The sequence below is a fragment of the Mytilus californianus genome, unplaced genomic scaffold (genome assembly GCF_021869535.1).
Source record: "Mytilus californianus isolate M0D057914Y unplaced genomic scaffold, xbMytCali1.0.p SCAF_13, whole genome shotgun sequence".
NCBI classification, from domain to species: Eukaryota; Metazoa; Mollusca; class Bivalvia; order Mytilida; family Mytilidae; genus Mytilus; species Mytilus californianus.
The window spans coordinates 43,899,112-43,911,205 of record NW_026262615.1 but is presented as its reverse complement, the minus strand read 5'-3'; the positions used below and the strand labels follow the sequence as shown (position 1 = coordinate 43,911,205).

At 32.7% G+C, this 12,094-nt stretch overlaps 1 protein-coding gene across 3 annotated transcripts; it reads left to right on the top strand.

The window, feature by feature from the left end:
* The first annotated feature begins 16 nt into the window (after positions 1–16).
* LOC127723735 (NADH-dependent flavin reductase subunit 2-like) lies at positions 17–12,094 on the top strand. 3 transcript variants are annotated; one of them, XR_007992226.1, is made up of 5 exons: positions 17–69; positions 228–391; positions 4,722–4,961; positions 8,086–9,230; positions 9,546–12,094. XR_007992226.1 is itself a non-coding variant. In XM_052230490.1 (3 exons), exons 1-3 carry the CDS (start codon positions 220–222, stop codon positions 8,316–8,318), a joined length of 645 nt encoding a protein of 214 aa, XP_052086450.1. In that variant the 3' UTR covers positions 8,319–12,094. The 3 variants fall into 3 exon arrangements, 1 of the variants encoding a protein (XP_052086450.1); XR_007992225.1 differs by lacking the exon at positions 17–69 and having other exon boundaries at positions 220–391; XM_052230490.1 differs by lacking the exon at positions 17–69 and having other exon boundaries at positions 220–391; positions 8,086–12,094.

The window sequence follows — 12,094 nt, the reverse complement described above, 5'->3', positions numbered from 1 at the left end:
AGGGAAATAACTAAACTGGTCATTATGTAGAACAAGTTCCCTAAGTTGCCTCAACTTCAAGATTAAAAGGTGGAATGTTTCTATAGTAGAACCGCTTTGTTGTATTTTAAATTTTTCTGAATTTTAACTGTATTATTCAGCTAAATAGCAATGCATGTATAAATATCGAATTGTAAATACAATTTAAGTAAAATCAACCCTTCTTTTTTTCATATTGGTATGTACAGAGCTTATCTGCAGGAACTGAACAGAATGGCTTCATCAAAAGCATCTAGCAAGTTAAAGGCTATATTGTTTCTGGGAACAGTCAGAGAAAATCGAGTTGGATTACGAGTTGCAAGATTTATGAAGAAACAGCTTGAAAAAAGAAATTATGAGGTTGAAATGTTTGGTATGTATAACTTACACTTTCCAGTTTTTACAATTTTTACAGCAGTATATATAGGCAAGTGGAAACCAGTTTTGACAATAAAAAAGGATTTTGTTTACCTATATCTGGGACTATTATACTAGCTTATATATATGCAATATTAAAGAACTGACTATTATTTTAAAAGCAAATTTAATTTAAACATTTTTGATTTTGAAGCTATGTGATTGATTTTGTTAGATTATATAATGTTTTATAATATTTATATGCAATGAGATATTTATTTTTTATTTTTTTACAACATACAGAAAAAAGATCTGAGATTTTATTCTTATGCTGCATAAGAATGTTTTGGTACTGTATCTGTTAAACAAAATGTTATGACATAATGCATACATGTAGTATTAGACTGTGACTGATTTTAGTAGTATTTTCAACTACATGATTTGATATGATTTCATTACTTTGTAACAATTAGATGCTCAATATTTGTGTATTTCCTTTTACACAGTCTTATTTTCACTTGGACACATAAATGTTTTTAAACGATTATACTTATAATTTTGTATCTCAGATATTGTTGCTCAGTTATCTCATTTAACAATTTGTTTCTTTTATGTTAATTGGCAATGCATATTTTTGTAGAACTTTTCAAAGTAAATATTAAAATTCTCTCTTTACAAAGAACACAACTAAAATGAAGAACTGGCAAAATAACAAAATCACTATATTGCCTGCACTAGCAAAATAGCCATTGCTATAGAAATATGCAATTTTGCCAGCTTTAATTAAGATATTTTAATCAGAGCCGGCAAAATAGATAGCCAATGCCATATATATAATTTATAATTTTCTCTGAACATTTAGACGCATTCTTATATAATGCTTTTAGATTTTTGCTTCTTTCTCTTTAGCTCACCTGGACAAAGGGCTAGCAAGATTTTTTGGTATCACTTGGCATTTATTATCTGTTGTAATCTATACAAAAATAGAAAATCTGACAAAAAATTCAATAAAATAATTAAAAATTGTAGATCAGAGACAAAATGCTGGCAAACTTTGGTTAAAAGATAACCATTTAAAGAATTATGGTTGATCCGCCTAATACGCTCTTTAAGATATGGCCACCACTGCAACTATAAATTTAAAACTATAAAACAAAAAGTTCAATAAATATATCATAATTCATAATACAAGTTATCTAAATTTTCAATCACCAGCCATTGTAAGCATACTTTTATTCAGGCATGTAGATTTTCCAATGAGTAAAAGTACACTAGTGTTGTCTTTCTGTAAATACAATGTTGTGTGAAACAGAACAAACACACAGGTAAATTTTTGATTGCCTTTAATTAACCTTTAATAATTTCAGTCAAGTTAATCAACTTAAGTATTGAACTGAGTCAAATATTAACCTCCCAATTTTTTGCCAACCTTGGAAATCTAGAAGTCACAATATTGTATTTAGCTATAGAAAGTGTCTGCACCAAATTGTATTCTCTCATTAAAAGTATGAAGATGTGAATAATTTAATAGAGAAAAAAATCAAAATTTACAACGGGGCATAAAAAAGATTTCTAAAAAACACCAAAAAATCCTAAGATGCATTGACAAGGACATTGAAGGAGCCTAATTACCCTAAACGGAAAAATTAACCTAAATTTAACACATTACTGTGTAAAAAATTCTAACATTATTAAATTTAATCGCGTATTCTCATCTGAAAATGTTTTTGAACTAGAAAAGTTGTGTAGATTTATACGATACATATCGGTGAAAGTCTGTCCACCTGGTTTTATATTTTCACACATGCAAATCAAATATATGTATTATATATGAACTGTTATTTTCTCTGTAGCAATGAACTAGTTTATGAGAATGAAATCATTCATTTGTTCATTCACTTGAGTGATCTTGGATAAGACTATTAAGGTCCATAAATGCCCTCCCACACCTAAATATGCCTCTGTTGTATGAAAACAGAGGATAACACAGCATAGGTAAACATGAATGAAAAATGCAAAAAATTAAACAACCTTAGTCCCTGAAATTTGACCTAAAATACATTCTTTTATATGATGCCTTAAGGATGTACTTAGGTCATGTTTAAAAAATTTTGTCAGAAGTTCAAACTCCTTAGTTTTTAGCTCACCTGACCTGAAAGGTCAAGTGAGCTTTTCTCATCACTTTGCGTCCGTCGTCCGTTGTCCTGCGTCCGTCGTCCTGCGTCCGTCGTCCGTAAACTTTTACAAAAATCTTCTTCTCTGAAACTACTGGGCCAAATGCACCCAAACTTAAACACAATCATCATTCAAGTATCTAGTTTTAAAAATGTGTCCGATGACCCCGCCAACCTACCAAGATGGTCGCCATTGCTAAAAATAGAACATAGGGGTAAAATGCAGTTTTTGAATTATAACTCAAAAACCAAAGCATTAAGAGCAAATCTGACGTGGGGTAAAATTGTTCATCAGGTCAAGATCTATCTGCCCTGAAATTTTCAGATGAATCGGACAACCGGTTATTGGGTTGCTGCCCCTGAATTGGTAATTTTAAGGAGATTTTGCTGTTTTTGGTTATTATCTTGAATATTATTATAGATAGAGATAAACTGTAAACAGCAATAATGTTCAGCAAAGTAAGATTTACAAATAAGTCAATATAACCGAAATGGTTAGTTGACCCCTTTAGGAGTAATTGCCCTTTATAGTCAATTTTTAACCATTTTTCGTAAATCTTAGTAATCTTTTACAAAAATCTTCTCCTCTGAAACAACTGGGCCAAATTAAACCAAACTTGGCCACAATCATCATTGGGGTATCTAGTTTAAAAAATGTGTGGCGTGACCCGGCCAACCAACCAAGATGGCCGCCACAGCTAAAAATAAAACATAGGGGTAAAATGCAGTTTTTGGCTTATAACTCAAAAACCAAAGCATTAAGAGCAAATCTGACATGGGGTAAAATTGTTCATCAGGTCAAGATCTATCTGCCCTGAAATTTTCAGATGAATCGAACAACCTGTTGTTGGGTTGCTGCCCCTGAATTGGTAATTTTAAGGAAATTTTGCTGTTTTTTGTTATTATCTTGAATATTATTATAGATAGAGATAAACTGTAAACAGCAATAATGTTCAGCAAAGTAAGATTAACAAATAAGTCAACATGACTGAAATGGTCAGTTGACCCCTTTAGGAGTTATTGCCCTTTATAGTCAATTTTTAACAATTTTTCGTAAATCTTAGTAATCTTTTACAAAAATCTTCTCCTCTGAAACAACTGGGCCAAATTAAACCAAACTTGGCCACAATCATCATTTGGTTATCTAGTTTTAAAAATGTGTGGCGTGACCTGGTCAACCAACCAAGATGGCCGCCACGGCTAAAAATAGAACATGGGGGTAAAATTCAGTTTTTGGCTTTTAACTCAAAAACCAAAGCATTTAAAGCAAATCTGACATGGGGTAAAATTGTTTATCAGGTCAAGATCTATCTGCCCTGAAATTTTCAGATGAATCGGACAACCCGTTGTTGGGTTGCTGCCCCTGAATTGGTAATTTTAAGGTAATTTTGCTGTTTTTGGTTATTATCTTGAATATTATTATAGATAGAGATAAACTGTAAAAAACAATAAATGTCGGCAAAGTAAGATCTACAAATAAGTCAACATGACCGAAATTGTCAGTTGACCCCTTTAGGAGTTATTGCCCTTTATAGTCAATTTTTAACCATTTTTTCGTAAATCTTAGTAATCTTTTACAAAAATCTTCTCCTCTGAAACTACTGGGCCAAGTTAATTATAGATAGAGATAATTGTAAGCAGGAAAAATGTTCAGTAAATTAAGATGTACAAACACATCACCATCACCAAAACACAATTTTGTCATGAATCCATCTGCGTCCTTTGTTTAATATTCACATAGACCAAGGTGAGCGACACAGGCTCTTTAGAGCCTCTAGTTTTCCTTATGATACAGAGTAAAATACTTTGCCCCATAACACCCATTTTTCTTTTCATATAAGACCTCAATAGCTCATAAAAGGTCAAATACCAAAATTTAAGTAGATTCTAGATTTCCTTTCTTTCGATTTGAGACCCAAATAATACCAATGCAAATATAAGGTAAAAGTCTGAGTCAGCCTTTTCCCCCCATTTTTTTAAATTAAAAATCTCGAAAAGGAGCGCCATAACCTATCAATATTTTTAGCTTATTTTGTTCCTTAACTAATGCTCTTCTGAGTAATAGTATCAATTTTAGATTCTAGATTTTTTTAATTTCACCTAAGTACATCCTTGATACTGCACCTGCATATATCTTCAGAAGTTTAAACACATGTTTTTTACTTATTTCAGATCCATTAGAGATGAAATTCCCCATGCTGCATAAGCCAGTACATTTCTATGGACCAGAAAGAAAGGGATGTCCTCAGTGGCTTCTGGATGCTGAGAACAAAGTCAAGGCAGCTGACGCTTTCATTGTTGTATCTGGGGAATACAACCATTCCATACCACCAGCATTGTCTAACATGCTAGATCATTTTCCTGGATCAATTTTTTCATATAAACCCAGTGCAATAGTGTGCTATTCTCCAGGTATGTGTACACTGTGTTTGTTCAATTTCGTGGACTAGAAATCACATTTCACCTTACAGGCTTATGATTGGTGCCTATAAATTTCAGGTAAAGGGCCATAGTAAGGCTGCTTAAAACTTCTGACATTTCATTAAAGGTTATCCAGGCTTTTTCTGGTTTTGTTATTACTTTCTGAAAAAACAATTTATCACTATAATCTTTGTTAAAAAACTAATTTTATTCTAAACATGCTGATAGGGGTTATCTCCCATTGATGACTGAATTTGATTGATTGGCGTTTAATGCCACTTTCAACACTATTGTGCTATTTCGTGGCGGTCAGTTTTTATTGGTAGAGGAAGCCGAAGTGCTGGGAGAGAACCACAACCTTAGGTAGGAAAACTGACAGTCCTAGACAATTAAGATTGGAGTGGAGTGTACCTGCACCGTGCAGGAGCCGAACTCACAACCTCAGTGTTGACTGGCTAGTGATACTGTTGTTGAACTACTTAGACCACTCGTCCAACAAGGCCCCAGACTGAATTTATGAGTAAATGGTTTACTTTATATGTACATCTTCAAAATAAGTATTTTGTGCTTTCAATAGGTATATAATTTGAATATTTGTTTTTCAATAACTTAAACATATGCTACATTGTATGTGGTATTTTATTTGTTTCATATCCAATAGAATCAGCTTTATCATATAAAGACGCACCTTTGCTTTTCTCTAATTTTCATGCTAATTTTTCACAATTTCTCAATCGGTGTGAGAATAATATTTTTCATCTGTAGAAAAATGTTGTTCTCAGCAAATGATTAGTTGAAATTCAATCATTGTCAATTATGACTTCAAATTTTCTTCATTTCTTCTGAATTTTCAATTATGACATCATGAAAAAAGGCGACCATGCCTAATGACGTCACATATAAAAAATGCAACTTTCTGCAAATCTTTAAAAAGGAAAAATAAACTTTGTTTAGAGATTGTCTAAAGATCATAAGAGAAACAGATTCCACCATTATATCTTGTGTAATACAAAATAGTCAATATTTCGCCACTTTTAACAGTTAAATTTTAGATATTTAAAATTCTCGGCAAGCCTCGCTCTTTAAATTCTAAATTTTACTGTCTCGATTGGAGAAATATCATAACACACTTGATACAGTGACAGAATCTATAATTCTTACTGATAAATGTAAGACTATTAGTTAAATGTAATAATCAATATGACTCTACTTTGATCAATTAAAATAACTTTTCTATGCAGAAACTTTATTTATTCTTATTTACTGTAAAAATAAAAATGCAAATCAATGCAGCCCTTCATGCCAAATATAGTACATCACTTGGAGTTTATATATTTCAAATCTTCCAAAAATTTGCGTTCATCCTTCAGCATGTTTAGTTGCTTTTATAACATATGGTCTAGATAAGAAAAGTGGGAGGTTTGTGCTCCCATAAACTGGTTTAACCCCACCACACCTTTTTGACATGCACCAAGTCAGGCCATCTAGACCATATGTTTGTTGTCCTTTGATATGCACCACGTCAGGCCATCACGACCATATGTTTGTCGTCCTTTGATATGCACCAAGTCAGGCCATCTAGACCATATGTTTGTTGTCCTTTGACATGCACCAAGTCAGGCCATCTAGACCATATGTTTGTTGTCCTTTGACATGCACCACGTCAGGCCATCTAGACCATATGTTTGTTGTCCTTTGGCATGGACCAAGTCAGGCCATCTAGACCATATGTTTATTGTCCTTTGACATGCACCACGTCAGGCTATCTAGACCATATGTTTGTTGTCCTTTGAAATGCACCAAGTCAGGCCATCTAGACCATATGTTTGTTGTCCTTTGACATGCACCAAGTCAGGCCATCTACACCATATGTTTGTTGACCTTTGACATGCACCAAGTCAGGCCATCTAGACCATATGTTTGTTGTCCTTTGACATGCACCAAGTCAGGCCATTTAGACCATATGTTTGTTGTCCTTTGGCATGCACGAAGTCATGCCATCTAGACCATATGTTTGTTGTCCTTTGCCATGCACCAAGTCAGGCCATCAAGACCATATGTTTGTTGTCCTTTGACATGCACCAAGTCATGCCATCACTAGACCATATGTTTGTTGTCCTTTGACATGCACCAAGTCAGGCCATCTAGACCATATGTTTGTTGTCCTTTGACATACACCACGTCAGGCATTCACGACCATATGTTTGTTGTCCTTTGACATGCACCAAGTCAGGCCATCTAGACCATATGTTTGTTGTCCTTTGACATGCACCACGTCAGGCCATCACGACCATATGTTTGTTGTCCTTTGACATGTACCAAGTCAGGCCATCACTAGACCATATGTGTGTTGTCCTTTGGCATGCACCAAGTCAGGCCATCTAGACCATATGTTTGTTGTCCTTTGACATGCACCAAGTTAGGCCATCAAGACCATATGTTTGTTGTCCTTTGACATGCACCAAGTCAGGCCATCACTAGACCATATGTTTGTTGTCCTTTGACATGCACCAAGTCAGGCCATCACTAGACCATATGTTTGTTGTCCTTTGACATGCACCAAGTCAGGCCATCACTAGACCATATGTTTGTTGTCCTTTGACATGCACCAAGTCAGGCCATCACTAGACCATATGTTTGTTGTCCTTTGACATACACCAAGTCAGGCCATCTTTGTTGTCCTTTATTGTAAAGGTATTTTTATGGAGTAGTGTGTTGGGTGGTTAGAGTGATCAGTTGCACTTCCCAATTAAAGAATAACATTACAGTGCACTGTTTAAAGAGTTGCCACTGTCAAATCCAATATTTACTGTGACATCTTTTCAAATCCAATATTTATTGTGACATCTCTTCAAATCCAATATTTACCGTGACATCTCTTCAAATACAGTTCTATTATTATTCCTGTTCTATACAATTTATGTTATTAAGGGTAGTTTTAAAAATTTTCAAAATAATACCTTTTCAATATCCCAAAAATTGTGTGATTGTGATTGCACAAAATTGTTGCTAATGACACCTTGACAACAGACAACACCTAGTTATCTCCCTTGCAACATAAGGTATCTAGAGCCAAAGGGATAATAAGTTATTTCATTTTTGCTGTCTTTTTTAGGTATTTATGGAGGAATGAGGGCAGCCATGGCATTGAGACCACTGCTCAGTGAAATAGGAACATTATCTGTCTCTAATATATTTGGGATTCCAGAAGTTCACAAAGCCCTGGACGAGGAAGGTGCCCCCAAAAATGACCATATGGAAAAAGGTGCAGGCAAACTTCTCGACCAGTTAGATTGGTATGCAACGGCCATGAAAAATCATAGGAACACTGCAGGAGTACCTCAATAAATTGTCTTTTCATTTTAGGACTTAGTCAAAATCTAGATATGAATTTTTGTTGTTTTAAAGTTGAAGTTTACTCGGTTATTACTGATTGTTTGAATATATACTAAATATATTTGCAGTGCAATGATTTTAACAAAAATCTAATTACTGTAAACCAACTGATTTTCACATATACTTTATTTCTAGTTAAGCCCTAAGCAATTTAATTTCAATATTTTCAAGTGTACTTGATGTAGTAAAATAAAGAAAGATTTGAAAGTTAAATTTACATACTGTATTCAAGATGATTTTTATTCATGTTATTTTTCTACTTGATTAAATCGTTCACGAAAATTAGTTGGTTTACAGTGTTTAGTTACAAGGCTTGAAATTAATGCTAGCAAACTGGCAAACATGCAAGATGAAACTTTCAGACTCTTACCCTTTGTTTGTTGCAAAAAAAGTGACTAGCAACAGTTTGGTTTTATGCCAAGTTTGAATAAAAGCAACAATATTGACTATTATTGGAATTTAAATGATAACAAATGTCATTTCAGAAGTGTTAAAGTTTCTTAGTTTTTCTTTATAGTACAGCTTCAAATTACCATTTCACATGCAACATTATAATATGTGAGTTTTGGTAAAAGTAAACAAATTATAATGGGTTAGCAAATGTATGATAGTAAGATTTAAGTATATATTTACTAGCAAAATTTGCTTCTTGTGTTATTTTCTTGCCCTGAGACATAATTATTATATTTTCTACTTGGTTAATAGAGTTTACCATGTTAATTATGTAGTATTATTTTTTCTTGTAATATAGTTTAAACATTTCATTATTAATTGTTACGATTAAGAGTCAAACCTGCTATAAAGGTCACCTTGATTTATAAAGGAAAAAAATTCTCGTCAGATCACCCTCTTCATTTCCTGCTAGTAATACATATGAAACAACAGGATCCAACAGCATGGAGACCTTATTGACGCAAAAAAGATGGAGATGGATTGGCCATGTTCTTAGAAGACCAGCAGAGGACTTGACCAGAGTTGCCCTAAGATGGACACCTGAGGGGAAAAGAAAGAAAGGACGCCCCAAAACAACTTGGAGAAGAACAGTTGAAGCTGAAATGAAAGAACATGGAATCAGCTGGGGCGAAATAGAAAAGAAAGCACAGAACAGAGATGAGTGGAAAGATCTAGTCCTTGCCCTATGTGCCTCCGGGCATAATAAGGACTAGGTAGGTAGGTAAGGTAATACATATGCATTTTAAACATCAATTAAAAGGTTACTTACAATAACATAAACAGCACCAATTGTATTGCAGCAGATGCTAATAGACCCAAATATTTAAAAATCCAAAATTTATTCAAAAATTAAAGAGCTGTTAAAACCAAAAAATACAAAAAGTAAAGCCAAAGCTGGGCAAGGAAGCTTTGTATGAGGAAGATATATTCTTTAATTTAAAATATTTTCCAAAATTTTGTAACAAATTTCAATAAGGCAAGTTTTCTCTAGTTACAACGGTGACCTTTATATGCAGGTTTGACTGTATATGGAAATAAATGTACTAAACATCCATTGCATAATATTGATCATATAAATGTCAACAATGATAGGGGAGGTAATTGAGAATAATATATTTTATTTTATATATATTTTAGGTCTTAGATATTAATTTCGTATTCATTTTTAGAAATGTTGTAAGACAGGGATACAAGTGGGATGAGCTAAGAGAAATTAATATCGTGTAAAAATTTGGCACACGGATAACTAATTTATACAACTTGGTAAATAATGTGCCATTACATTAAATCTGTCATTAACAATATTTTCATAATCATCTATCAACTTTTCATAAGACAGTGACCATTCATAATTTCTTCTTTTTTCTGGGGGAGGTTTTTTTTTAATGATTTTTTTTTTCTGAATTTCTTGAAAAATAATTATTTGTCCTTAGGGAAAAAACATGCCCCCCCCCTTTCCCCCTAAAAAAAGATATGTGCCTAAATTTAGAGACATTTGTAATGTTTTGCTCATTATGATGAGTGATTGTTAACTGAATCACATTGTGTGAACTGTAACATAGCAATTTTTTAACAATGGTAAATTCCAACTAAGTGTATATCTAACAGTATTGAATGCTTTCCATTTTAAATTTTCCTTGGAGTTTGGTATTTTTGTTATTTTACTTTTTATTGTGCTTTTAATGTGCAGATATTTCAGTATGAACCAACATTTCTCAGGACTATTTTTTAGGGGAATGATATGTCATGAAATAATTTTTTGAGTGGAATGAAGTGTCATGACATTATTCTTGGAGTGTCAAAAAATGTTATGACATTATTCTTGGAGTGTAATAAAAAGTGTAATAAAATGTCATGACATTATTTTTTAAGTGGTATAAAATGTCATGACGTTATTCTTGGGGTGGTATAAATTGTCACGACACTATTCTTGGAGTGGTGTAAAATGTCATGACATTATTCTTGGAGTGATGTAAAATGTCATGATATTATTCTTGGAGTGGTATACATTGTCATGATATTATTCTTGGAGTGGTATACAATGTCATGACATTTTTCTTGGAGTGGTATACAATGTCATGACATTATTCTTGGAGTGGTATACAATGTCATGACATTATTCTTGGAGTGGTATACAATGTCATGACATTATTCTTGGAGTGGTATACGATGTCATGACATTATTCTTGGAGTGGTATACAATGTCATGACATTATTCTTGGAGTGGTATACGATGTCATGACTTTATTCTTGGAGTGGTATAAGATGTCATGACATTATTCTTGGAGAGGTATACAATGTCATGCATTTTTTTCATGGAATGATCATAACAATAGCAATTTTTGATATTGTTGTAATTTCATAGTATTTTCTTACATAAATGTTTTAAATGAAACATTGCATAATTAAAATGATACCTCAATCAAAAGTTTAATGTGACAGTTTCAAGGCAGTAGTTAAGGGACTGTTGGAACTTGGACTGCCAGTGAACAGTTGACCACCAACCTACATTTTATTTGCTATTAACATCATGACATTATGACATTGATCTATTGCCACTGTACTTATGTAATAATAATTTCTCAGCCAGTTTATTTAATAGAAATTTGGTTAGATCTGATTTTTTTTTTGCCATTGTAATGGGCTCAGTGATAAGGTTTGATAAGGGTTACCTTATCTCTGGTGATATTCAGTTTACAATTGACTATTATATGTTGTTTATTTAGAAATTTTTGCATTTTTTTCAATTCTTGGGAAAAATATGATTGAATTTATCAGTTAATTAAAGGTCTTAATTTACATTCAAATTTTATTATTTATATGTAGCATTTTCTAAAATACTTTTAAATTAATCTCACATATTTTGTGTGTTTATCAACATTTACATTTTTAAATGAACACATTAATTTCTGTGTTTACAGTGTATATTTAGTGATATTTTAGTTCTTTTTTACTTATTTATCATTTCTACTTTTTGTATGTTTTCTTTTAGATGTTTTTTTTTGTTTAAATAATGATATGTGTTCATTTTCCATGAATTAAAATAATCCAGTTGCAATCCGTACTTTAGTTTTGATTATATGCTATAGATCAGAGCTAAGTTATTATGTTCGTTTGTTTTGTTAAACACATTTTTGTCAATATAATGAAATTTTATGCAACTGTCATACAAGTGAGAGGTTTGGCTAGCTGTAAAACCAGGTTTAATCCACCATTTTCTACATAAGTAAATGCCTGTACCAAGTCAGGAATATAAAATTTGTTTTTTATTCGTT

Coding starts and splice junctions, on each gene's coding strand:
- LOC127723735 (XM_052230490.1), top strand. CDS start 220: ATGTACAGAGCTTATCTGCAGGAACTGAACAGAATGGCTTCATCAAAA. Junction 392..4,721: donor TTATGAGGTTGAAATGTTTG/GTATGTATAACT, acceptor TACTTATTTCAG/ATCCATTAGAGATGAAATTC. Junction 4,962..8,085: donor AATAGTGTGCTATTCTCCAG/GTATGTGTACAC, acceptor TGTCTTTTTTAG/GTATTTATGGAGGAATGAGG.